The sequence below is a fragment of the Aspergillus uvarum genome (genome assembly GCF_003184745.1).
Source record: "Aspergillus uvarum CBS 121591 unplaced genomic scaffold BO82scaffold_30, whole genome shotgun sequence".
NCBI lineage: Eukaryota > Fungi > Ascomycota > Eurotiomycetes > Eurotiales > Aspergillaceae > Aspergillus > Aspergillus uvarum.
The window spans coordinates 341,297-364,571 of NW_020291327.1; the positions used below are offsets into that span (position 1 = coordinate 341,297).

Below are 23,275 nucleotides of genomic sequence, written 5' to 3' on the forward strand. Positions count from 1 at the left end.
ATCCCGACGTTCATCACCAAAACAGGCACTGTGCAAAACTTTGAAAGAAGCTTTCCACAGACCATGAGCAGAGCCGCATACATTTCAGGAGACGTCCTGCTGGATGGCCTCGAGGATGGCCTCCTCCAGCAGAGAGTGCGAAACATAAATAGAGCTCCGACATCTTGACACGTCTTGTCGATCTTTTCATGCAAACCCCCCCACAAGGCGAAGAACTCCTGCAATCTGAAAACGCAAGCGTTCAAGGCTTTCCTCAAACTTACGCCCACAACCGAATACCATGGACCAAAACCGCTTCGTGGTCACGACCCTGGAGCGGGCGGGCATCCCCTACTGTGCCTTCGGGTGGCCGGTGCCCGACGCCTTCGGAATGAGCCACACCATCATTGACCTCATCGCCCAGCAAAGCCTCGACTTTGCGGGCTTTGTGATCCCAGACCGGTACATTCCCAGCGCCTATGCGGCCCTGCGCCACCGCGGGGCGCGCCCCTGCACTCTCGGCCGGGACTGCATCTCGGTGATCGGTTTCCTCCACCCCCCCACGGACATCGTGCACTGGCACACGCCCAACGAGGAGGCGCTGATCCGCAACGGCGCCTGGCCTCGGCTCACTGTGCGCATCTACCGCAAGTCCATGTTTATGTGGCTCTTCGCAGACCCGCCACTTAACCCTCGCCCCGATGATCTCTACTACATGTGGTCCGACCAGATTCGCATGGCCCGCCGCCACCACCGCCCCGGTACCGGCTTCGTCATGCCAACTCCGGCCTGCTGGACCGAGGCCCTCGTCGTCCTGCATGCGCGCGACTTCTGCGAAACAGATCGCTACATGCTGACCCGCCTCTGGCACCGCGAGCTCCTCCGCGTCTGTCTTCAGTTGCTGCAGCCTCTGCGCCAAGGACGCCGCCCGCTGGTTCTGGAAGGCGAGCTGGATCTGCACCTCGTCGGGGTCATTAAGGCGATGCGCGCCGCGTTGGCCGCCGGCGATCCCGACGCTCATTCCGACCTGGTCGATGCTGAGATTCGCATCGTGCGCGCGCAGCTCCAGAATGATGAGCCGCCTTGCCCTCCGCCCCAGGGGGTGACTTACGACCATGAGGCCGAGGTGGCTTGGTGGGAAGAGTGGGTCGCTGAAGAGCGCTCGGATGATGGCGGGAATGCCGACTCTATTGCAGGTCCTAGGATTGAAGAACTTGGTGATGACCACGATCAAGACGATGACGATAATGAAGACGATGACGATGATGAAGACGATGACGATGATGAAGACGATGAGGAATATGAGGATGACGAGACTAATGGGGAAGAGGAGTTGTCCGAGGTGGAGTAAGCTTCTCTACCCTGCCTGATCGACCTTCAGAAAAGCTTCGCTGACACAAAAACAAAAACACCTCAAAAAACCATATAAGAATGGCTGCTTCTAGAAAAACAACACAACAGGAACCACCACAACAAAAACAGAAAAAAAAAAAAAAAACGAACGACAGAAACCACCAATAAGATAAAAAAAGCGGTTGACCTTGAGGCTCAATTAAATTGCTTACCACAACGACCGTTCTTCACTCCTAAGGCAAGTATTCCATTTTCCTAAAAGAAATTCAAAGAGCAGAGGCATGCAAGCTAATGAAAGAGCTAAATAGTGCAGCTCTAGGTGGTCGGGTGGTGCATTGCAACAAAAGCCCTTTTGACAAAGACCACTGTGTACGCACTGGTGTGGCTTTTTTCGCAGTCCCTGCAAGGCACATCCACATCCAACCTGAAATCATTCACTTGCCAACCCTAACTCCACCATCTCTGAAGCACATCCATCCAACCATGGTACAGCTTCATAGTGATATCAATCTCTTATGTTGTTGGATTGCATTAATTCCCTTTCCTCGTACTCTTTATCTTCGTGCCACATGTCTCATGTGGGGATCCAAAGATCCCCCAGCTCAGCACATTCACCACACACGTTGGCATAACAAAGATAGATTGAGATGAAAAGTCCTTCTCCCTGATCACGATGTCTCTGAATCTCTTCCGTAACAAACCACCAACTCTCCAGAAACACCCCCGAACTCTTTTCCTTGAAGGCCATATCCACCATGCTGCGAGAATTCCGCGCATTGAGTCTGCTGATACTCATCTTCGGTGCCGTTAATGTCATCGCTGTCGGCCTCTTTACGATCAGTCTTTTGAACCGTCCACGCAACAAAACCCATCAACCCACAGAATGCCGCGTCCTCATCCAGGGCCATCGCTTCCGAGCCCGCAAGAACGGCCTCTCGCCTCACCGCGCGCGAATCCGGCCAAACGCCCGACTAGCCTTCGTCTTTGGAATTGAAAACGTCTTTACCACCCCAGACGAAGAGTACGCGACTCATTTTGTCAGAAACGCAAGGCATTTGATCAACCTCAAAGCTCAAGACTGGGAACGACTGGCCAAAACGCTCCAATCCACAGCTAACGAGCTCATCAGCACAGCGGACCGCCTCCACCTCGCAAGCGTAGTCCAGTCCCTCTCACTCCGGATCATCCTGATCACACTGCTGAAAGCAGAGCTAGACACCCTCCCCGGCGCCGACAAGCACATGGTATCCCTAGCGCAGGCCATCAACCGCGCCTGGGTATCCTCCTAGAACGACGTCGATCTCATCGAATTCGCCCACAACCCCGACCTCCAAGCCTGCCTCTCCGCCCTCTTCCCCACCTTTGCAAGGACCAACCCCCGTGATAATCCACTATGCTGGATTCTCCCCGGCTTCGAGACAAGCTGGCGCATCATCCTGCGCATGGTCCTGGAACTCCTGCTCAACACGGGCCAGACTCATCTCGACTGGACGGCCACGATGATCGCTTTCGCAGAAAACCCCACGAAGACACAGTTCGAAGCCCGGGGAGCAGACGGCGTCTCCGCCAAGGATCTAGTGGCGGAGGGGCTGCGGCTGTACCCCCCGACCAAGCGGATCTACCGCGCGTTCGAATGGGAGGAGAACGGTGCGAGAAACTCGGATACCTTCGCCGCGGACGTGGAGGCTTGTCATCTTGCGGGTGGAGTCTGGGGATGAGATGCGCTGAAGTACAATCCGCTGCGCTGGCGGGCTGTCACGGATGTGCAGAAGCAGGCGTACTTGCCTTTTGGCGGTGCGCCGTTTGAGTGTCCCGCTAAGGCGGTCTTTGGGCCTAGGATCATTGCGCTGTTTGTTGGGGTTTTGGTGGACGTTGTGCAGGTGGGTAACGGTTGGAGGGTGGTTGATAAGGATGGAAACGCGGTAAATGATGTGTTCTGTGGGGAGAGGTTGAAGTATGATCGTGGCTCGTATGAGGAGTTGTTTCTCGTTAGGGCGGCGGGTGGTGCCTAGTTCAGCCGATGGGTGTAGTGTGATTCTGGCATGTTAGTGTGGTCTCAGGATCGCGTGTATCTGACTGTGTTTTGCTTTTGGAGGAGTTGAAGTGTTACCAGACAGTCTGATTCTGAAGCCTGAATTTATTTTACCATGTGCCTTGACTGGAGCTTATTTGAACAGTAAAGCATCTCTATATCGCAGAATACCAGCCGCACAGAGTAAGCCCTTCTGTTGTTCCAACCTCCAAAACGAGACCAGCAACCAGATGCAGTTTTCCAAATATAGCGCCCAAAGAAAATCTGCCGTGCCGGGTCGTGGTGGATGAACATGCTGGGCTGTGCACGCATACGCGTCTATAACCCTGGCAGCACCCTCCAATCGACAACCTCAGCACTTTCCCCCTTGTCGCACACTCCTGGCCACTGTCCTGAGATAAAGCTGGCGTCCAATAGTGTACCACACAGCCATGACTCGCTATCATGGCTAGTGAGGCGCCATCATTCTATCCACAAATGACAACATCGCGCGGATACAGGGGTAGCTGGATAGCGGCTGTTAGGACTTACAGTAGTCTCATCACCCCCCTGCAACTCGACAGCGGACAAGGCCGTGGCTGGGCCACCCCTCACTCCCAGCAATTTCTTGTTCTAACTTGGCGCTTAGAGACAAGTTTAAAGTGGGAATGACTCCCGCAATCCGGAGTGCGGGGTTTCGCAGAAGCAAAGGGAATGATCTCACACATCCGATACAGTACCCCCCGCGACCAAAAAGGACAAATTGACAATGGGAAGAGTGCGTCATTTCGTGGGCGTCGAGAGCTCGGAACAGCTGGCCTTCATCGATGAGCTTCAAGCGCTTGGGCTGAGTAGCACTATCAATCTGCCGGAGGTGAGTTCACTCACATAACAGTGGAAGTTGTGACAATCTCTCATGCCGACAAGCTGGTGGTGGTTGGCGACCAAAGCACGGGGAAGAGCTCCGTGCTTCAGGCCATCACCGAAGTCTCTTTCCCTGTCAAGGCCGGAACGTGCACTCGTTTTCCAACGCAGATCTCTTTTCGACAAACCTCTGTGGCCAAGGAGTTCCCGATCAAGGCCACGATTGTGCCAGGACGGCAGTCGGAGGGTGACGAGGCGCTGCTCGCTCGCATCAAGGAGTTTGCGGTCGAGAAGAAAGCGCTGAATCCGGAAGACATGAGTGAGATTATTGAAAAGGTTTGCCTCTATTCACAGAACTTTACTTGACATGGATGCGAACGACTGATATGCTGTGTAGGCGACGGAGTGCATTTTTCGCGACCACCGCGGCAAGAACTTGAGTCTGAGCGATGCCACCCTGCGCATTGAGAGATCGGGTCCGGACGAGATGCACTGGACCATTGTTGATCTCCCGGGACTTATACGGAAGGATAACAAGAAGACAGGCGCAAAGGAGAATAGAGTCGATAGGATTCAAGGAGAGACCGAGGATGAAAAGCGGATGAATGCTGCGGTCGCGTGGGAGCTGGCTCGGACCTACCTTGAAAACGAACGGAATATTGTATTGTAAGTCTGACCCGTCACAGCTTCATCAGTGGGAAGCATAAGGCTGAGCGCCCGACAGAATTGTTATGGACAACGTCGATGTCGAGCGACATCGGGTGTGGGAGGTGATGGAAGATCTCCCGGGGCTGGAACGACGCTGTATCGGCGTGCTGACGAAATGCGACCGCAAACAAGAAGGATCTGATAATTGGGTGTGTATCGCCTGCTCTCCGCTACGTTGTAAAGACTAACTAACCTACTGCAGATGATTCAACTTTTGCAGAATGGTTTGTCGACAGTCCCTCATCTGGACCACGGGTGGTTCGGACTGCGAAACCGAGTCCCCGTCGAAGCGCACATCACCGACGCGGAGCGAGACGAGCGGGAAAGAACCGAGTTTGCAAAGAAAGACTGGGAAACCGTGGCCAAGGACCGGACCGGTATCCAAGCCCTCATGCAGTATGTCGACAGGGAGCGACGGGCTCAGATCCAGGCCGGGATCCCCCAAATTGTGGCGGAGATCCGACAGAAGCTGCGCGAGTGCGAGTCAGACCTCAAACGCATGGGCGACGCACGCGACGAGCCCAAAGCCCAGCGCTACTTTGTCTTTCAGTTCTGCAACGATATGCAGCGGATGGCCGAGGCGACGCTGCGAGGCCAGTATCAAGACGTGCCGTCTCAAGACCCCCGGATCATGTTGCGGTATGAGGTGCAACGCCGTCTCGACCTGTTCTACAAGGAAATGTCCGACATAGAGAACATGCCATTGCATTTCTCCGATTTCGACAAAGACCTGGCTGTCCTGAACTCGACGAGTTCGGACCCTGAGGTCTGGGAGGACATAGTTCGTAAAACCCCGGGTCTGTACGCGGAGATCTACAAAGAGGCGAAGATCAGTGAAGGCCGCAGTCTGCCCGGCGCGGTGCATCCGGATGTAGAGGAAAAGATCTTTCGGAGGCAGTCGACGCACTGGGAAGGGATTGCCCGACAGTTTGTCGACGATGTAAAGCAACTCGTGCAGGCCTGTCATGAGGTACTTTTCCGCATTGCCATCCCAAACAGCAAGGTGCGCTTGGAGGTGAGCCGCTTACTGGGGAAGACTATGGACGAGTGGCACAAGCACATCGACACAGCCCTTGGGGAGCTGTTGGAAGACAACCGAGCGAGGCCGTTGGTGACTCGCAACCCGCAGTTGCTGTTGGACACGATCTCTGCGGATCAAAGTCGAGGGAGGATCCTTCTAGGTCAAAAGGCGAAAGCCGCATCAGAGGATCGAAGAGCCAATGGCACTGACGACGCGCAGACAGACCGTCCACAGTTTATATCGACCATACTGAGCCAGGTGCTTTTCGTGCGTGCAAGACTTCAGTCCTACTACATGATCGCCTTGTATCGTTTTATCGATAATGTGGCCATGCAGGTAATCGAACGGCATGTCTTGGGTCCGAAATGTCCGGTGCTGGCGGTGTCAGTCGAGACATTTGCTAAGCTGGACGATGATGAGCTAAATGCTATCGCCGGGGAAGACGAGTCTGACGCTCGCATGAGGGCCAGGCTGGAAAGACTGCGCTCTCGCTATACCGAAGCTCTTCGGAGATGGGAGAGGTTGAGAATTCTGTAGAGAGCCTTGCACTGTGAATTTCTAAGTCTTTGCTTGTGCTTACAAATGGTACGAACTCTTGTCTGATGCAGAACGATCGCAGTGTATAATTCTTGGCTTCATAGTATCGATAGCTGCCAATATCCGGAGGCCTTCACTAACATGTGCCAACACTAACTCTGGCCATATATCAAGAACAATATGCCAAGTTTCAATCACCCTGATTTGCCTTGCTCAAGTACTAAAGCTTCTGCTGCAGTATAAAATCAGAATGGGATTCATGAGCGGCGTGGACGATCTGCCCGTTCTGAGATTGAGGCAGAGCTAGGAAAAAATGACAATCTATGGTCAAAGCAAACAATATGGAGCAAATGAAGCAAAGATAAAAAATTGAAGAAGAACAAGTCACCTGACTATCAAGGCATCGAGAAGCGCAGTCAATGATATGTTTTCCAGCAAAGAATTCGCGTTTGCATCCATAGAGATATCAATGATTTCCGAACAGAGGCAGTAACCATCACGATGCTGCGTTTGCTCAACACAGGGTCAACTTGTGCCATTTCAAGAGTATTTACGGTATGGCTCCAGAAGGGAAACATAGGCCCAGTAGCGACAAACAAACACCTGAGAGTAATCACGACTCACTCAATATGCGCTGAAAGGAAGCAGTGAAACCGTGGTAGAGCAAATGATCAGTGCCGAGAACAAAGAACCCAACAATCAATGTGCCCCAAGCTGTGCATTCAGCAGGAGCAGATCCAGACGGAACGCGGTGCATTGCGCCTTTGTCTCGTTTGACTGGATTTCTTCTTTCTTCCATTGCTGAGATTTATTTCCTCCACCCCATTGCATCCCACTTTCTTCATCCCCTCACCCCCACTGGCTAGATGCACGTTGCGCATCGATATGATCAAATCGCAGCGCAGTTTGGCTTTTTGCTCACGCAGTGGCAGTCCTATTCTCTGGGCCATCGTCATGCTTGCGTTGTATTGGATATTGCTAGTCTTGGCCAGTCATCACGGCAGCAATAGTGCGAGCAGACCTACGGACATCGACTTCTCGCATTACGCGGTCGTGCAATATGCAACCAACCAGCCGGCCCTATGCAGCGCAGTCATGCAGTTTGAGTCTCATGATCGTCTGGGCAGCCAAGCCGATAGAGTCTTTCTGTATCCTTCGCACTGGGACCCGGCGAGCGATTCTACGGAGGGCAGACTGCTGCTCAAAGCACAAACTTGAGTATCATGTCAAGCTTCTACCCATCGAAGTTCAGATCCCATCGAATGGCCGTAGGTAGCGCACTAGCTGCCATTAGACAGGTTGAGCGAAGCTGACAAAAGATGCACTGACAGCGACAGAGAGCCTCACCAAGCTGTTGATGTTTAACATGACACAGTACGACCGCGTCTTATTTTTGGACGCGGCTGGTGTCATTCTCAAGGCATGCTGCACTCTTCTCACCCGATCATCTTGAAGCAGCACAGATCGTTGCTGATTCTAGCCGTAGAATTTGGATGAACTTTACTCGCTCCTCGGAAGCCCGATCGCAATGCCCCGCGCCTACTGGCTGGACTCTGAGTACCGCCAGTTCACCTCATCTTTCATGCTCGTGCAACCTTCAGAGATCGAATTCAATCGCGTGTGGAAGGCAATCCAGCAGGATGGCAACGCCGAATCCGACACAAATATCCTGAACAACCTCTACCGTGACTCCGCCATCGTCATCCCACACCGTCCGTACCACCTGCTGACGGGAGAGTTTCGAGCCAAAAACCACGCGAGCTACCTAGGCAGTCCCCACGCGACCTGGGATCCCGATGTGATCCTGCAGGACGCGAAGTATCTGCATTTTTCTGACGGGCCCGTGTCGAAGAAACCCTGGATCAAGACCCCGGCGGCGGTGATGGAAAAGGAACAACCAGATTGTGATGTTAATACTGTGACGGGTGCGCTGGACTGCCGGGCTCGTGACCTCTGGTTGGGATTCTATAAGGATTTTGCGGAGAGACGAGAGGTATGATGTCCCTCCCCAGGGTTCTGATAAGGGTCCAAATGTTCTAATCGATCGCCGATAGATGATCTGCGGAGCGAAATTCGTGCCCCAGCTTGACGGAGAGGCTGACAGAGTATGGAAAGCATCGCAGAAACATAATTTATCTTCTTCCGTGACGCGGAAACTGATAGACCAGGCTATGAGGGTCCTCGTCACGCTATGCTATGAATCCACAATCGCATCCGGCGTCGTGAGTAGTGATTCAAATTGAAGGAAATGCTGGCCCTGGTCGATACTCAGTTTCGCATGCTTCAAAATCAAGGAGACGAACAGGACTGCGTTGTTGGGAGCGTACCTCAACACGGGCCGGTTAATAGCATCCTCAAAGGTACATTTGATCCACCCCTGTCTAGCCGTTTTATGAAACCTGAACCGAATGGATTTTTTGCCTACTAGCATAGCCAGCCAGCCAGTGGTTGGGAGAATTACACTGGAGAATTGCACTGCCCCTTGTCTTTTACCTCTGCCACTGCTTACATCCGCCGACCGTCAGGTTCACAAGGATCGTAGCTTTTGAGCCACGATGTATTTTCCATAAGTAGCCTTTGGTAGAATGTCGTGACCAGAAGAGCCACTCGCCTGTCAATCCGAATTGCATTCCTACAAGATGAGTTCCCACTGGGCAAGCTTTCGGCCCAGCCACACTACGGTCCACAATCTCTATCATCGTGTTTGGATTACACTTTACGGGTTGAATGAAGCTCGATCCAGGTAATAGAAAAAGAATCATGTGTGATAATGCCTCAATTGCTTCAAGCTGGGAACAAATCTAAGCTTTGACCTATTGCGTGGGCTCCCTCCCAGCGCCCAGCTCACGCACCCATCACACGTTGCCCTTGTGCTCCTCGGGCAACCCCCTACAAGTGGGTATGGCGGATGAGCTCATTTGCTCTCCAATTATAATACAGTGTTACATTGGTGTCTCTGTAAGACGTCCAGAGAAATACTCGTCTCAAGCAACATGATGTACTGTAGTGGTGGTAAGAACCGGGGCAGGTTTGTAGGGGACAAAAATCGCACAGGATTGCCAATGACGACCGCCCAAGTTGTCCTCGATGCCACTGTATGGTGTATTCCAGTCGTTGGAAAGGTATCATGTGAAGGATAAAGACGGGCTGGATTATTGTGCCATATGCCACACATATAGAGGCTTTGTATCTTCAGAATGATGGCTTAAAATAGCACTCGCAACTACCCACTATTTGGGGTGGAATAATCCATTTTTAGGATAAGCTTCTGCGTCAGACACTCGTATGGTTGTGTACTGTTTGAGTTTGATCATATAAACTCAAACTATGATCGACATGAGACTTGAGCTTCTGAAGTGTATCGCGGCATGGGCAATATTTTATCGAAGAGGAGTCTAGATCCAACCCAAGATTTGGGGAGCGGGGCAAGCGTATGAGTGACAAGAACATTCAAAGAAAGTGATACGAAGCTACATGCTGTGCATAAATGGTGCAATTGTAAAGGATGATTCTACTGGCTACCCTAAAACGCCAGCAATGCATTAAAGTTTTTCAGGAATTCATAGTAGGATGGCTGTGCAACCGCTACACGAGCGGCGGGAACTTGTATAAACTTCTCGTAACGAGCATTACGAAACAAGCTCTCGTATCAAGAGATCAAAGCAGCTTTGGTGGTCTGACCCGTATCTAGCTCGTATTACCACACTTGCTACGAAAGACTACCAACGGTACAGAGATCTCCCTTCCGACTGCCGCCCCTCTATCACCTCTTGCATATCTTCCGAAGCGGTTATAAGTAGCCACGCCGAGACGCGGAAACCAGGATTGCCTAGAATATTATTGGACTCACTCTTACAACCATTCCAACACTATAAGTCCTCTCTCTGCCAGCAACTTATCCCAATATCTAAAGCAACATGCCTGTTCCCCACTACGGTGTCTGGGTTTGTGAGCCGACTCGGTATGTTGCCCAGCGACATGGCGTGCGCACCCCACACATCGAGCTTTATTTCAAAGATGACGACTCCGGGAGGGAGCGAAAGGCCGCCATTAATGTGAAATCGAACGGAGAAGAGTCTCGCTTGGTGTTCTGGTCTTCTGATGACTTTGCTCATCCTAACACTATTCAACTTGCCCAGCTGGACCTAGGCTTTCATTCAATCCCGGATCCTCGTGGTCGTGCTCGAGATCTCGTGGGACTAGACTATCTGCGACTGCGTAACCTCCTGAATCTCGAATCTGGACGAGTTCTGCCGCATGATATTCCTGGCCGTGATAATGATATTCTGGACGTCGTCCGGCCGATTCTAGATCGAGCAATCAGGAGCTCAGCAAAGGTGTTTATCTTTGGCTCATCCTTCGGATCCGGGATTCATGATGTCCATATGAACCAAGGCAGTCTTCCTCGGTACGATAATGGCGTGTATCAGGACGGGGGCTTGCTGATTCAGTTTGCCGATGGCCATTGGGAAGCAGTCTTCCTGGCCTTTGCCTCCCAGAGGATTCCCACCGACGATGTGAGCGGGCTGCCGGAGCGACATAGTCGAAGTCTGTTGCAGATCCTGGCTCCGCGAGAACACAATCTCTAGAGAAGTCGACTTAAAGCACGGTGGTAGTCAATAAAAAGTTTTTTTTGTTTCTTGATTACTTGATCCGTAAAAAATTAGAATACCGTTCTAATCCAGTCATCATCTGTAGGAAGTCTTAGCTTAGACCGTAGACGGTCTGCACTAAGGTAATGTCGCTGGGAGGCTCTCAGATGGTCCCTTGAAGTTACTTTCATCAGCTTGGGGAAGCTATAATGTGCAAGATTACTGTCAAACAAAAGTCACCCGTCTCAAGGGGCATACTGTTCACCACCGATACTTGAGTATGCCTGTACACACTGAATAAGTGCTAAGATTTCGAGATGATCAGACTCTTTGCCATAATCCGGGTATACTGCTTCCCCACATCTACATTACATTGTCAAGTCTGGAACAGGATTTCCTAGTTCACACCCGCCAGTTGATACCGAAAGAAGTGAATTCCGGATGATCCCTGGTAATGCGATCCTCAAGTGGCGGGGCAGAACAGTCGTCATCATTAATTACAGCCCGCGAAAGTCCAACGATGGAATTGCAGATCGTCTCTCATCAGAGATATCAGTAGATAAACAACAACAGTTGAGCCTCAGCTGGGTCCTGTAGGACGTACACTGATCGCCGAATATGGTCATAGAAGATTTGCTCCATCTCCGGCATGTACCACCCCCAACCTCGGAGCCGCATGTGCCTATTTATTCCCAAGAACAAAATTCTCAGCCCACACAGCGATGTAAAAGCCGTCAAGCTCTGACCACCGAAAGACTTACTCCAAGGCCTTGATCATCTCCTCTTGAATGATCACCTTGTCGGAGTAACTCAATTCGGAAAGCTCATAAAGACTTGTGCCGTCCGCCAGCCCCATAGCAATCGCCCAGACATGCCCATGCCGGAAAAACGGATTCTGATTGGAAGACAGTTCCTCGCTGCCGTAAAACACTGGGGTGTACCCGGACTTCGAGGATATGCTGAGCGCCCGGCACTCGCCGTTGTAAAAACGTTTGGCCAAAGCCTCGGTAACAGCCAGTCTGGTCTCGCTGATTCCGCGGGGTCTTCTCCTGGAATTGGAGATTTCAGCCATTGCCCTTCAATAGAAAGGTCCACGAGGATGAAGTGGAAGGCACTTTACCCGTAGCGCACCTTGAGGGCGTATCTGCGCGTGCTCTTGTGGATCGCATTGTCATTAGGGAATGTAGCTTCATAGACCACCCATTCCTCGCGCAGTTCGTCTTTCAGGGTCTCGGAAAGTTTCTCGTGGATGAGATAGTCCCGACCATCAATTCTGATAACACTACCGATCAGTTTATCCATCTCGGGGCCCGAAGGCGAGGAAGCGAGTTCGGAAGACGCTAAGGATCGTAGGAGAAAGTGGATGTAAGAGGGTGCGACAACAAGGACTACGTCCAACCTTACGGGGATATGATGGAACGTCACGTTAAAGTCGGAAATGCATCCGGAATCAAGATGCTCAATGAGTAAAAGTGACTGATGACGAATATATATGATAGATAGAATGCTTAAGCTAAGAATGTAAGAAAAAGTCGGGAGGAGTCGACGCAGGTGCTAATTATAAATCTTTCCATGGGTACAATCAGCACATACGACCATAGGGTGTGGAAAACAGGGCTTCCCGTCCGCTCAGCCGTACTTAAGCCACACGCCGGGAGGTTAGTAGTTGGGTGGGTGACCACCAGCGAATCCCTTCTGTTGTATGTCGGTGCTCACTCGTCTCTTTTTGACCCAGTGGGTAAGGCGTCATCGCCGCCTTATCTTCACCCCTCTTCACCTCTCTTCAGTTCGTTCAGGGCGCGACCTCTCTAAACTGTACTCACTCCTCCCGCAGCCGACATGGCCTCGTAGCACAGCCCCGTTGCCAAGAATTACCCCTCAGTTAGATGTTGATCTCACTACCTTTTCTGTGTCGGTGCTAGCAACTTTTGGACTCCCGCAACGTACAAAGCGATGATTAGTTGAATTCTACCCCAGTCTTCGGCGACCTGCCTGGCTATTTCTCTCCACCTAAGCAAGCTAATTATGTACCTCAACTATAGGTACTGCAATAGGGCAACCCTCGTCCCCATTCCCTTCAACCCACCTTCCCGGCCCGGAGATCAAGGCTGCGGCATTTCGTAGGAAGCGTGAGAGTTCGGTAGAAACGCCCAGAAAGAGGAAGACAGTAAGTACTGCAGGGCGCAGGTACAGCGGCGTGGTGTCATCGCCTACACTACCACAGTAGACGAGCAGTGACAGTCTACTTTGGCCTACCTGTCGATTTGATCAACACTTTCGTGATCGCGAAGCTCTTGAAAGCGGGTATATTGTAGGTTCAGTTGTTATCATTGATCAGATTGAAGTTTGTCATGTTCTTGGTGAAAAGACTTTTGGTTCGATGACACTATACATTGAGCCTCACTATGGGCAACACGCAGATATATGCGATGGCTATCTTCAGATGCATCTTTTCGCCGCAAACTATAATTGCCTGGGTCTAGATCCCTGGAGTGGCCCGTGATGGCCTTTGTACCTGGTGTTTTATTATGCAGCTCTTCTGGCTGCTGATTTGGAAACATTCTCTAAAGAAGAAAAATAGAAATACTGTAATCCAAGCAAAGAAGATAATCAGATTGCAGCAATAAGTAAAAACATAGTACTAACGGAACTGTGTAGGCGTCTAGACCTAACTCATGAGACCTACAAGACACTTTCTTTTATCCCGCCGAATGACACGTCAATCAAGTGATTGCCCTTGCACTCTTCAAGCAGCGCCTTTAATTCCACCCCTAGCTCAGCCGCTACTGGCTCCTCCAATCCGTCTTCTGCGGCCTGTTGACGAAGGTTCGCGTGGAGCCTTATTTGCAGCCGAAGCGAAGCCACCAGTCCTTGTGTCACCGTTATTGCATCTCGTAGCGCCTGCTGCGTCGCCACCCGGCGCGAGTACCACGTCCCGAACGGCCCAAACACACGCGCAAATAACCCGGCTAGCCGCTCCTCCAGGGCAAAGTCATATTGCACCACATATTGCGGATGCACTCCCCGTACCACCTGCATGCGATGACCATCAATGTCGACGACCTGCACCCGGCCCTCCCGAAAGGACACTACTGACGAGCAGAGTCTCTGTGCGAGTGTATCCTTGAAGGCCCCCCACTTTTCATTTTCGGGCTTTGTACAGCACTGGCACGAGAGCAGTATCCGGGGCTTAATCAACGCGAGACTCGCCTTGGTAAGCGCAAATGATTCCCGCCTCAATTCTTCCAGTTTCGCCGGCTCCATATGCTCATTGACGTGCATCAAGAGATCATCTGTAATCATTGGGAACGAGTCGCAGATGATTACATCATCGAGCCCCAGCCCTTCCCCCGCAAATGTCCCCTCCAACCAACAAAGTGTCGTTGAGTTGTCAACCATTTCCTCAAATGGCAAGTAATCCCAATTGCTCGGATTAAGCAACAGTAGGACTGGAAAATCAATCAAGCCGGACAGCAATCTCTTCCAATTGAGGAAGCTTGCTTCAGAGATTTCCCATTTTCTCTTGAAGCTTTGCCCTTGGATATAGAGCTCGTCTGTTTCGTGTAGCGTAAACCGCCGCGGTTCCCGTAAGCCAGAGAGATGTTCTGGTATTACATCCCGTACCAGGTTTGCAACTGATTGCACCGAATCGCGTTCTGAAGCGACGCTCTGCGGTAAAAAAAGTTCGAAGGGATTGATTCCACATCCGTCTTTTCTGACCGGGTTGTTCCATTTTGATGTCCCGGTAAGATCCTCGAATGGATTAAGTGGAGTAAACTTCTTGCCAGTGTTTCCTGTCTCATGGTCTGTCAGGGAAAGACCGGCAAGCGATCCTTGAAGAGTAGCATCTATCCCCGCATCATGAATAGGAACGGATTGAGACATGGTCTGGATTCTCAGAAGTAACAAACTTGATTTGGTTGAAGAGTACAGCTAATTTGTTGTTGAAGAGGTAAGAGAAGAGTATAGTGATTTGCATTATCTGATGCGGAGAGGTTTATATGTGTCGGTACGCCATCTATGTCCCTTCTGAACGCAGTCAAACTTCTTCTATACATTCCAAAATCATCCGACAGAATAGTGGATTATTTTTATTGTTCGAGTGTCTACTACCGTGACCGGAAGTCAACGAGCGGTTTTCACAAGGAATACGATGGCCTACCTACACACTTATTATGACGAAGGGTACTTCAGCTTCCAATTCGGCACTCAATACAAATGATTCGTGAATTTACCAATTTGTAGAAGTAACTGAAGACTTTATCAGCCACTTTTCATGGGCTTAGTAGCCCAAACAACCATTCGCATTCAGATGAAATATACACCCGCGAACGGCTGTGCTGCAAGCGGCAACACAAAATAACGACGCATAGGGAATATGCAGAATAGGAAAAAGAGTCAAGGCGTCACTCGAACTATGGCAGGCTGAGCAAAAAGAGGACCAAGAACGAAACTGAATTGTCAGACTACCTTTGATATACCTAACACTGCAAATTATGGGTCTATTCAGCCTAGAAGTTTAACGGAATTTCAGTTCGGTTTGGTGGTAAGATCAACGTCCAAAAATAACCAGTACTGCTATCAAAGATCCGAATCAATCACTTGGATTGACTTCTCTCTCTGATCAAACTTTGGATATAGATCCGCCGGTAACATCTTGCTTCCACCTCTCGTCCAAACCTCGAGGTGATCTCCTCGACCATCATGCTTGAGGACAACGCTACCTTCGTTTTCTCTCACCACTTTGATAATATCTTTGATCAATATGACCAACCTTCCAAGATCATTGGCATGGTCTTTTTCCCAGTCACTGATCTCAAGTGTGACGTCTTCAACATCCGGTGGGCGAAAGACGCCGCCTTTGTGGTACGCACGGACAAGGTTGGGTGTTTGGGAAACCCATAATTGTGGAAGGACTTCTTGCATGCGGATAGACTTGTGTAACACGCGTGTTTTGATCTCAAGAGTTGAATGAATCGGTATCTGTTTGCCTTGCTTCTTGGTCTCTAGCCAGGTTTCAGTGGGAATATAAGATGATTTGGCGGGTTGCGCAAGAGATAAATTGTTCATCATGTTTAGCAAGTCTCCATTTTCCGACTGCACTGGATTCTGAGGCCTTGGAGGCTCAATATAAGCGTCAGTTTCGTAGCGTACTATGAGCTTTAAACCACCAAAGTCGTAGGAAATAATCCTATGGTGCCCAGTACTGCCCACTATTTGAGAAGTGGTAAATGCCTTCTCGAATTCATGACCGTAACCCTTGAATTCGTGGGGTTTAATGAAATCTATTGTTTTTGTTTCGGCCCGACAAAAAATCGCTGTATCATTTGTGACCTCAACCTCAATGGTGAAAGGTTCGAGTTCATGTTTAGACAGACTCGGATTGATAAATGCGATAAGTTTGCGAAGGTTGTTTCGATCAGTTATTAGGTCAACTGCGCGTATATCGTAGGACGGATTTTCAATAAAGAGCGCACGAAAGAGCGGCTCAAGTGGTCTTTCAGGATAGCGAGCCGCATTTTGAGCGACATAAATGAGCCCAGAATCCTTGTCTACCTTTTTGGCTGATTTAGGTGGAGACCAGAGAGGAGGACAACCGGGTACGGCAATTGTTGGGGTTGGCGATTCGATCCAATTATACGAGGACAAGTGTACCACATTCGTGATGGATGGTCCCACACCCTTAACATCCGTAGATACAGGACGATGAATATCTGCAATTCGAAAAGAAGCCATTGTCATGAATTGCTCGAGGTTTTATGTTCAGGTGAATAAATACTGACTTTGATTACACAGAAGAGGTTATAAGGTGTTTGCCCCGCATTTGAACAGCACATACTTGCATACGCTGGCCAAACTCTGATTCTTTGTCCCTGAGAGGGGAACAACTCCATCTGCCAGAGTTATAAAGTAGGGCATGCTGGATAATGGCTTATCTGGCAGAAGTTATATTCTCGATACTTTGACCAGACCAATTATAGCGCCCAGCTGCTGGAAACTGCCCCATGCCCCTCCAAAAGCTCTCTCTAGAAATTACGTGGCACTGAATCTTACTCCTAAACAATAAATGCGGTCCGTTTGTTTTGCTTGGCACCTTGTTTTGCTTAGTTCATCTACTTGGGCCTGACAGACTGCAGAAAAATAGGCTTCGACGAAGCGTTCTTTCAGATAACCTGGCAAAGTTTCTTCTTCGAAATGTCTAGATGAATCCAGAACGCTGAAACCTGTTGTCGGAAATGTTCGTGGTTGAGACAAGGGAGCAGTAGCCATTTTTCGGCGTCGACAAACAAGCTGCGGTATGAGTTGCGAATAATAGAATCGTCTTGGAGACAATGTCAAGTTTGCAGATAGTCGAATAAATGCCTTCAGGATATTTAAGCCCATGCCTTGTTACCCTTTAAAAGGGACGCAGAAAATCATTCGAGGTATGAAGCTCCCTTTTACTTTAACATTAAAGTCCGTCGTAAGGACCGACGATAGCTTTCCGAGGTCAGGTCTCTTGGCCACCAGTCCGTATTTAGTTAGCAGTATAATATGACAGAGGTACTTATTTTTTGCTATCACCTTCTCCGCCCATCTTTACTAATTAAATGGTTCGGTGGGCTAGCTAATTCAGCTTAAACATTAGATCTTTTCTTTTGAGGCAGCAGACGCGATTACATAATAAAGCCTTCCTCCATCTTTCCTCCATCTTTCCTCCATCTTTCCTCCATCTTTCCTTCATCTTTCCTCCATTCCTGATGTCGGCAAGGTATAGTATGACCCTATACACTGCACGACTAATCAAATCTGAAAACCAAAGTACATGCCGTTTTTACTTAAGAATCCAGATATTAGAGTTTTGTTTCAGGTAGTTCTATAATTATTTCAAAGCAATGAACCATACACAGTATTTTCGGCGAACTTGTGTAGCTAACCTTGTCGCAAAGTCATTTCCTGTATTTGATTATCTAGAAATCGATTAAAATTAAGACAATTAAATATGCATAACCGGGTACGGTGACAATATTAAGTTATCTCTCAGTAGTCTACGGATAGATCTAATTCATAAATAGATACGGGTCATAGCAGACATACAGGTTATAAATAAAGAGCTCGAGCAACAGATTTCGACTGTATATACACAGCTGTCTCAAGTCTGCTGGTTGTACACTAGTTCTGCATATTCCAATACTCCTCAGAGTCCTTTTTGGCGATTTTACTCAGAATATTAATGGACTGCTTCGCCGCTACCCTGGCCTGGAAATGGTTCAAGAAATGGGTGACCATTACTAAATCTACTTCGCAAAATGAAGAGGTTCGCTATGCCCTTGCATTGCTAAGGGTTTCCTTCGCTGACACATCTAGATCATCATATTTGCTGACGTGGAAAGAGGGCCTGATAATATCGTGGTAACATTCCTTTGGTATCGTTTTTATGACCGCCTTCCTTAGGAAGAGTTCAAAAAATTCGGAAACTCCGCAACTCTCACAGTGGTCAAAGCTGGCTGGAACTGTTTCAGTCTGGATCAGCTGGCTGAATCGATACACAAAGGGCGATTTAAGGACTCAGATCTAAATAAGGCTCGGAAGAGGGCAAAGGACAAACAGAAGAACAACTTCAGTCGGAGCCCTTCTGATCCAATCAGTCGTTTCGGTTAAACAGGCAAGGTGGTGTGAAGATCGATGCCTGTGACTGCAGTCAGCTATACATTAGTGTATATGGAATATGTATGACTTGTCGGCGCACAGTAATAGTTGGATTTTATTTTACTCAGAAAGTCGGTGCTTTCGCGGTAGCAATCTCTGACTGAATTGGAAAGAGAGAATCATAATCAGTCTGAGTTGTACACCATAATCAAAACGGTCTCTTACCATATTTAGGATCGCCCAACTACACCACGCAAGTCGACAGACCCTCCTAGAAGCGCTGTGCCTGTGGGACTAACTTGTACATCGCCGAGAGAGAACGCGTCTTGGAAGCTTTCTGCCATTAAGTGGGCTGGGAGAAGGCGGTCAATATGTAGGGCAGCCTGAAGGCTTATATACCCAACTAATATCACAAAGTCACGGGACTTAAATGCCAATTAGTCTTGTATCCGCTACTTTCTTATGCGGGGACATCCCCTCCCTTTCATTCTACCTAACGTAATTCTTCAAGATTGAAAAAAAAAGGCCCTAGAGGTAGCTAAAATCATCTTTGTTTTTAAGATTTCCTATACGCCATTTGTGAGTTTTTCCCTCTTTTTTTCTTGTAATTCGGGCTTGTGCGGACACTAATATTTAAAAATTAATTAGCAGTTTGGTGCTAGTCCTTAAATACAGCAGCAGCTTTACTTATTCAGATGGCGTCTCCAATTTATCTAACATCGAACGCTAACGATACTAGGAACAAATTAGTAAAATAGGCATGCGAAGATGCTGTGCAAGAACAAGACTATATTGTCAACAAGCAAGATGATCAAATATATTATAAAAATAAGATATCTGGCCTCGTCATACCATTTCTCGAAAAAATGGGTCTTAAAATAATTTATTTTACCCCCTGTCTTGTGAGCTACACTGATAAGTTTCATAGGATTCAAAATATATAATATGGCGGTTTTCAATTAGCTAACTGATTAAACCAAGCCGCAACACAAAGCTATATACTATTCTAATTAACATAATAAGTGGGACACCACAAATCATTAAGAATAGGAAGCAAAGTCAAGTCATCCTCAGTTGTTATATTACAACATGCGGTGCTTTTAAAATCACGCCAGAGCTCAATTGTTTGTTTGTAGGTAGTATATAAAATGCTAGCCTGTAGTCCTCCAGATTCTTAATAACTATATATTTGTTTTTTTAATTTGAATAGGATTTATAGGCACGCCTACCTGTACATAGCTCTCCTTAAATATATGGTGGAATAGGTCAAAAGACTGGAAAAATATCTGATATATAGAGGCAATAATACCTAGGTCATAGCCAAAGCACTTACATATTTCCGATAACCTGTAGAGAATATTAGAAACGCATCTATAAAATTCAACTTAGCATACTCTACTGTGTTTCCAGTAATAGCTTTTATAATATATGGCAGACAGTAGAGAATCCAACCCTTTTTATATATCAGTATTTCTTGCTTTCCAAGTCTTCTTGCTACTTCCTCAAAGCTGCTAGAGTCATAAATTGCAAAACATCCGAATTATACAGGGGAACAGGCTTTTTTAAAAGATAATTAATAAGCATATATTTTAGTAAAGAGCTGAGTGCTTACATAGTAAAAATATCTCCCAGCTTCTGTATCCGAACCCATTATTAAGCAGTAATATAATACACCTATTTGTCTATAGAGCTCTGTATTAATAGTAGTCAAATATTTTATCATCTGATTATCTGTTAATATACCACCGTATCATACTATACACAGTTTCTTTAGAACTGCCAGCATAAATAAGAACGGTGCAGTAACTGGTAAATATCAATTACTAATATTTATTAACCTGTATTGTAAGATTTCCTTCATCGGCGCAAGCAGATATAAAAAATCCATAATTACATGCCCTTTAAATCAAATCCTCACTGTCTGCCGACTGAAGTAATGGAGTCTGCGGGTCTAAAGAATACTAAAAGGGGAAGATAGTTTCAGTTTTTCGGCCGAGTATAAGCTGAATAGCCTGTCTGTTCCTCTAAAAAGTATAAATGCCAGCATTATGCCTCGCAGTATTCCAATCATTATTACTAGGAATTAAATAAATAAAATTATACAATTACTTCTTCTACTTAGCAGGCTTCGGTAAGTTCTTCAGTAGTTGACTTAAATTTGGTTTAACAATCACAAACTTAATGTTGGGTGTATCTTGGGAAATAGGTAAAGCTGCGCACACTAATCTTAATCTATTGGATAGGAAAGACAAAGCCCTCCTAGCTTCCAGTAATTCTGATTCAAGGTACTTAATATAGTCCAAGTCATTGCCTTTGAAGTTGAAAAGCCTAGACATATTTGCAGTTAAATTATATGGCTCTTTACTGCAGGATCCAACCCACTTTAATATCTGAATAAGTACCTATCTGGGTATGTTCCACTTTTGGCATAGTACTTAGAAAATTGTCAAAACATAGGCTTGCTTCTCAGGTCTGTGCGTACTGCAGTTAATGATTAACTAGAACAACTTTTTAAACAACTCAGAGCTGATTTATAACCTGTGGCCCTTTAAAAAAGAACATGACTCTCATATTGCACTGTTGTATAAGAATGGTATATTATAAATCTAAGTACATCTGTAGCCTCTTAGCTAAGGTTTATTAATTAATAGAAGCTACTTGTCAGACCACTTATTACAGTAACTGTGTGCGTACTTTTCCGGTTTCTGTCAAATAACTTACAGGATTCTTGCTATTTTGCAGATACGAGCCTGCCCCATATTATAATAGAAAAAATCGGATAGAAGGAGGGAATTGTTCAGATTGGAAACTTATATTAGGTGGATGACGGTAGTGCTGGTCGAATAATTAAGGTGATTACAAGTATTAATAGCATCTACTTAGAATAAAAGACTATAAGATATAAATCTCTGAAAAAATATTACAATTTTCTCAAAGCATGCAAATAGGCCAAATACTTAAGATATATATAAACATTTATAAGAAGCCTCCATTATCTTGTTATCATATAACATCAGTATAGGAAGTATTTAAAAAAAAACCACAGTTCTACAGTCTGCTGTATAATCTTCATCTGGTCAGCGTGTATTCATAATATCTTACCTAAATTAAAAATGCCAACTATGATTTCCCATTTTATTCTCTCCATCCGCAATAGGGTATGGAGAACAGTCGATGTTGTTGAGGATTCAGAGGTGCAATCTTCAGTATCTATATCAGTATCTCTGCGAGCCTTGTTTTAATTCTATATACTTATATAATATAGAAATCTTATTAAAAACACTGCATCAACGCCCACATATCGGGGGATACTTCACTCTTCTACTCTGAAGGAGGAGCGTATCCTATCTGCCAGAGGTATACAAGCAAATGACAGTTGGAGATGTAGCTAGATCAAACGCAACGAGAAGAAAAATTGCTTAATAATGGTCAGATACATGGGGCCTCAATGATCGGTACAGAACAAAGTGATCTGAGATGATTATACAACAATAATCCGCTCGAGTCCAGTAATGCGGAATATATTGTTCTTTGCTATGTTCGATAATTGCTGTTCCTCCTGCGGGATCATGTCACGAGCAACATTGAGTTTCAGGCTGAGTTCGATCTTCTTGCTCTTGTCGAGGTTCGGAGCGCGGATAGTCAGCGGGCAGGATAATAGGTGGGTTTTTCCTGGTTGTTGCTGAAGGCGAGCTGAGAAAACGTGGTATAGATATCCATTTACAGAATAGGATCCACAGTAAGCTCTGAAGTAGGATATTCCGAACTTCGTTTCTGCCTCAACAACATCGATCCTTCGCGCCGCCTGTAGCCCCCATGCCAATCCTGCTAAAAGAGGATTTGAGGTCGAGGGGACATCAGAGGAAGGTGTGGGCGGTGGTGTCATTGGCGGGGTTCTCTGATATCTCGACGCCGTAGCTGTGAAACCTGGTGCCAATGCATCTTCAGGTCGGAGAGTTGAAGTGGAATCAAGACAACGCTTGAGAAAACAAACACAAAACATGATGACAGCTGAGTGACTTGACGGGGTCAGCATGATTGATTCTAAGTAAAGGAGGGGTACTAATATACCTAACTGGATGTTTATTAGATATGTGTATACTATGCGTGGAATCGGGGTTCACTTACAAATATTGCCAAATACTTACAGTATGTAACTATTCTGCGCTCAGAAGCGCGACCATTGGACAATCAATATCACAAATGCAGCGTCCTGAGATAGACAGACGCTTATTGGTTTTGTGTGCATGACTGCCATGGTCTTATTGGCTGAAATGGTTGTTTGACAAACGCGTGGCGCCTCCGGGTGACTTACACTCTGTAAATATTTTCCAAAATCTAAGCTAGTCATTGGCGAAGGATAAGCAGTAGATGAGAATAGCGAGCCAAGCTGCCAAGGGGATAGCAGTCCCTGACATAGTACTGATTATACGAGGAAAGCATTTGAAACTCTGCACTGATTTCAAGATACTGTGAATCAAAAAAGGAAACTCCTCGATGCGACTTTACTAGAACATGTATATCTTCTATAAATGAAAAAGTTTTCCGGATATCCTGAAAGCACTGGACCTGTCAACCACA

At 47.4% G+C, this 23,275-nt stretch overlaps 10 protein-coding genes across 10 annotated transcripts; 6 read left to right on the forward strand and 4 right to left on the reverse strand.

Annotated features, from left to right (window-relative positions):
- Positions 1-280: 280 nt before the first annotated feature.
- On the forward strand, positions 281-1,330 carry BO82DRAFT_432701 (uncharacterized protein; the record flags this gene model as incomplete). The annotated part of the gene is made up of 1 exon (XM_025640807.1): positions 281-1,330. The coding sequence occupies one exon, from the start codon at positions 281-283 to the stop codon at positions 1,328-1,330; it is 1,050 nt and encodes a 349-aa protein (XP_025491564.1).
- A 308-nt stretch (positions 1,331-1,638) lies between these two features.
- BO82DRAFT_432702 (uncharacterized protein) lies at positions 1,639-3,344 on the forward strand (the record flags this gene model as incomplete). Its single annotated transcript, XM_025640808.1, has 3 exons — positions 1,639-2,576; positions 2,622-3,038; positions 3,102-3,344. Exons 1-3 carry the CDS (start codon positions 2,088-2,090, stop codon positions 3,342-3,344), a joined length of 1,149 nt encoding a protein of 382 aa, XP_025491565.1. The 5' UTR covers positions 1,639-2,087.
- A 768-nt stretch (positions 3,345-4,112) lies between these two features.
- BO82DRAFT_416101 (putative dynamin family GTPase) lies at positions 4,113-6,681 on the forward strand (the record flags this gene model as incomplete). The annotated part of the gene is made up of 5 exons (XM_025639986.1): positions 4,113-4,217; positions 4,271-4,543; positions 4,605-4,873; positions 4,932-5,064; positions 5,118-6,681. 5 exons carry the CDS (start codon positions 4,113-4,115, stop codon positions 6,471-6,473), a joined length of 2,136 nt encoding a protein of 711 aa, XP_025491566.1. The 3' UTR covers positions 6,474-6,681.
- Positions 6,682-7,416: 735 nt separating this feature from the next.
- On the forward strand, positions 7,417-8,949 carry BO82DRAFT_383852 (nucleotide-diphospho-sugar transferase). Its single transcript, XM_025638048.1, has 5 exons — positions 7,417-7,613; positions 7,681-7,741; positions 7,805-7,893; positions 7,960-8,466; positions 8,528-8,949. The coding sequence occupies exons 1-5, from the start codon at positions 7,428-7,430 to the stop codon at positions 8,714-8,716; spliced, it is 1,032 nt and encodes a 343-aa protein (XP_025491567.1). The 5' UTR covers positions 7,417-7,427; the 3' UTR covers positions 8,717-8,949.
- Positions 8,840-9,319, reverse strand: BO82DRAFT_94116 (uncharacterized protein). Its single transcript, XM_025641671.1, has one exon. It carries the CDS (start codon positions 9,233-9,235, stop codon positions 8,963-8,965), a length of 273 nt encoding a protein of 90 aa, XP_025491568.1. The 5' UTR covers positions 9,236-9,319; the 3' UTR covers positions 8,840-8,962.
- Positions 9,320-10,163: 844 nt separating this feature from the next.
- Positions 10,164-11,087, forward strand: BO82DRAFT_336533 (YukJ family protein). Its single transcript, XM_025633353.1, has one exon. It carries the CDS (start codon positions 10,391-10,393, stop codon positions 11,060-11,062), a length of 672 nt encoding a protein of 223 aa, XP_025491569.1. The 5' UTR covers positions 10,164-10,390; the 3' UTR covers positions 11,063-11,087.
- Positions 11,088-11,371: 284 nt separating this feature from the next.
- Positions 11,372-12,574, reverse strand: BO82DRAFT_354797 (uncharacterized protein). Its single transcript, XM_025635286.1, has 2 exons — positions 12,186-12,574; positions 11,372-12,114 (listed from the first exon to the last, which is right to left on the reverse strand). The coding sequence occupies exons 1-2, from the start codon at positions 12,365-12,367 to the stop codon at positions 11,823-11,825; spliced, it is 474 nt and encodes a 157-aa protein (XP_025491570.1). The 5' UTR covers positions 12,368-12,574; the 3' UTR covers positions 11,372-11,822.
- Positions 12,575-13,747: 1,173 nt separating this feature from the next.
- Positions 13,748-14,991, reverse strand: BO82DRAFT_416105 (uncharacterized protein; the record flags this gene model as incomplete). Its single annotated transcript, XM_025639987.1, has 1 exon — positions 13,748-14,991. The coding sequence occupies exon 1, from the start codon at positions 14,948-14,950 to the stop codon at positions 13,748-13,750; it is 1,203 nt and encodes a 400-aa protein (XP_025491571.1). The 5' UTR covers positions 14,951-14,991.
- Positions 14,992-15,390: 399 nt separating this feature from the next.
- On the reverse strand, positions 15,391-16,814 carry BO82DRAFT_354799 (uncharacterized protein). The gene is made up of 2 exons (XM_025635287.1): positions 15,635-16,814; positions 15,391-15,466 (listed from the first exon to the last, which is right to left on the reverse strand). Exon 1 carries the CDS (start codon positions 16,799-16,801, stop codon positions 15,647-15,649), a length of 1,155 nt encoding a protein of 384 aa, XP_025491572.1. The 5' UTR covers positions 16,802-16,814; the 3' UTR covers positions 15,391-15,466; positions 15,635-15,646.
- Positions 16,815-18,278: 1,464 nt separating this feature from the next.
- On the forward strand, positions 18,279-18,706 carry BO82DRAFT_374995 (uncharacterized protein; the record flags this gene model as incomplete). Its single annotated transcript, XM_025637452.1, has 3 exons — positions 18,279-18,362; positions 18,413-18,457; positions 18,500-18,706. The coding sequence occupies 3 exons, from the start codon at positions 18,279-18,281 to the stop codon at positions 18,704-18,706; spliced, it is 336 nt and encodes a 111-aa protein (XP_025491573.1).
- Positions 18,707-23,275: the final 4,569 nt, after the last annotated feature.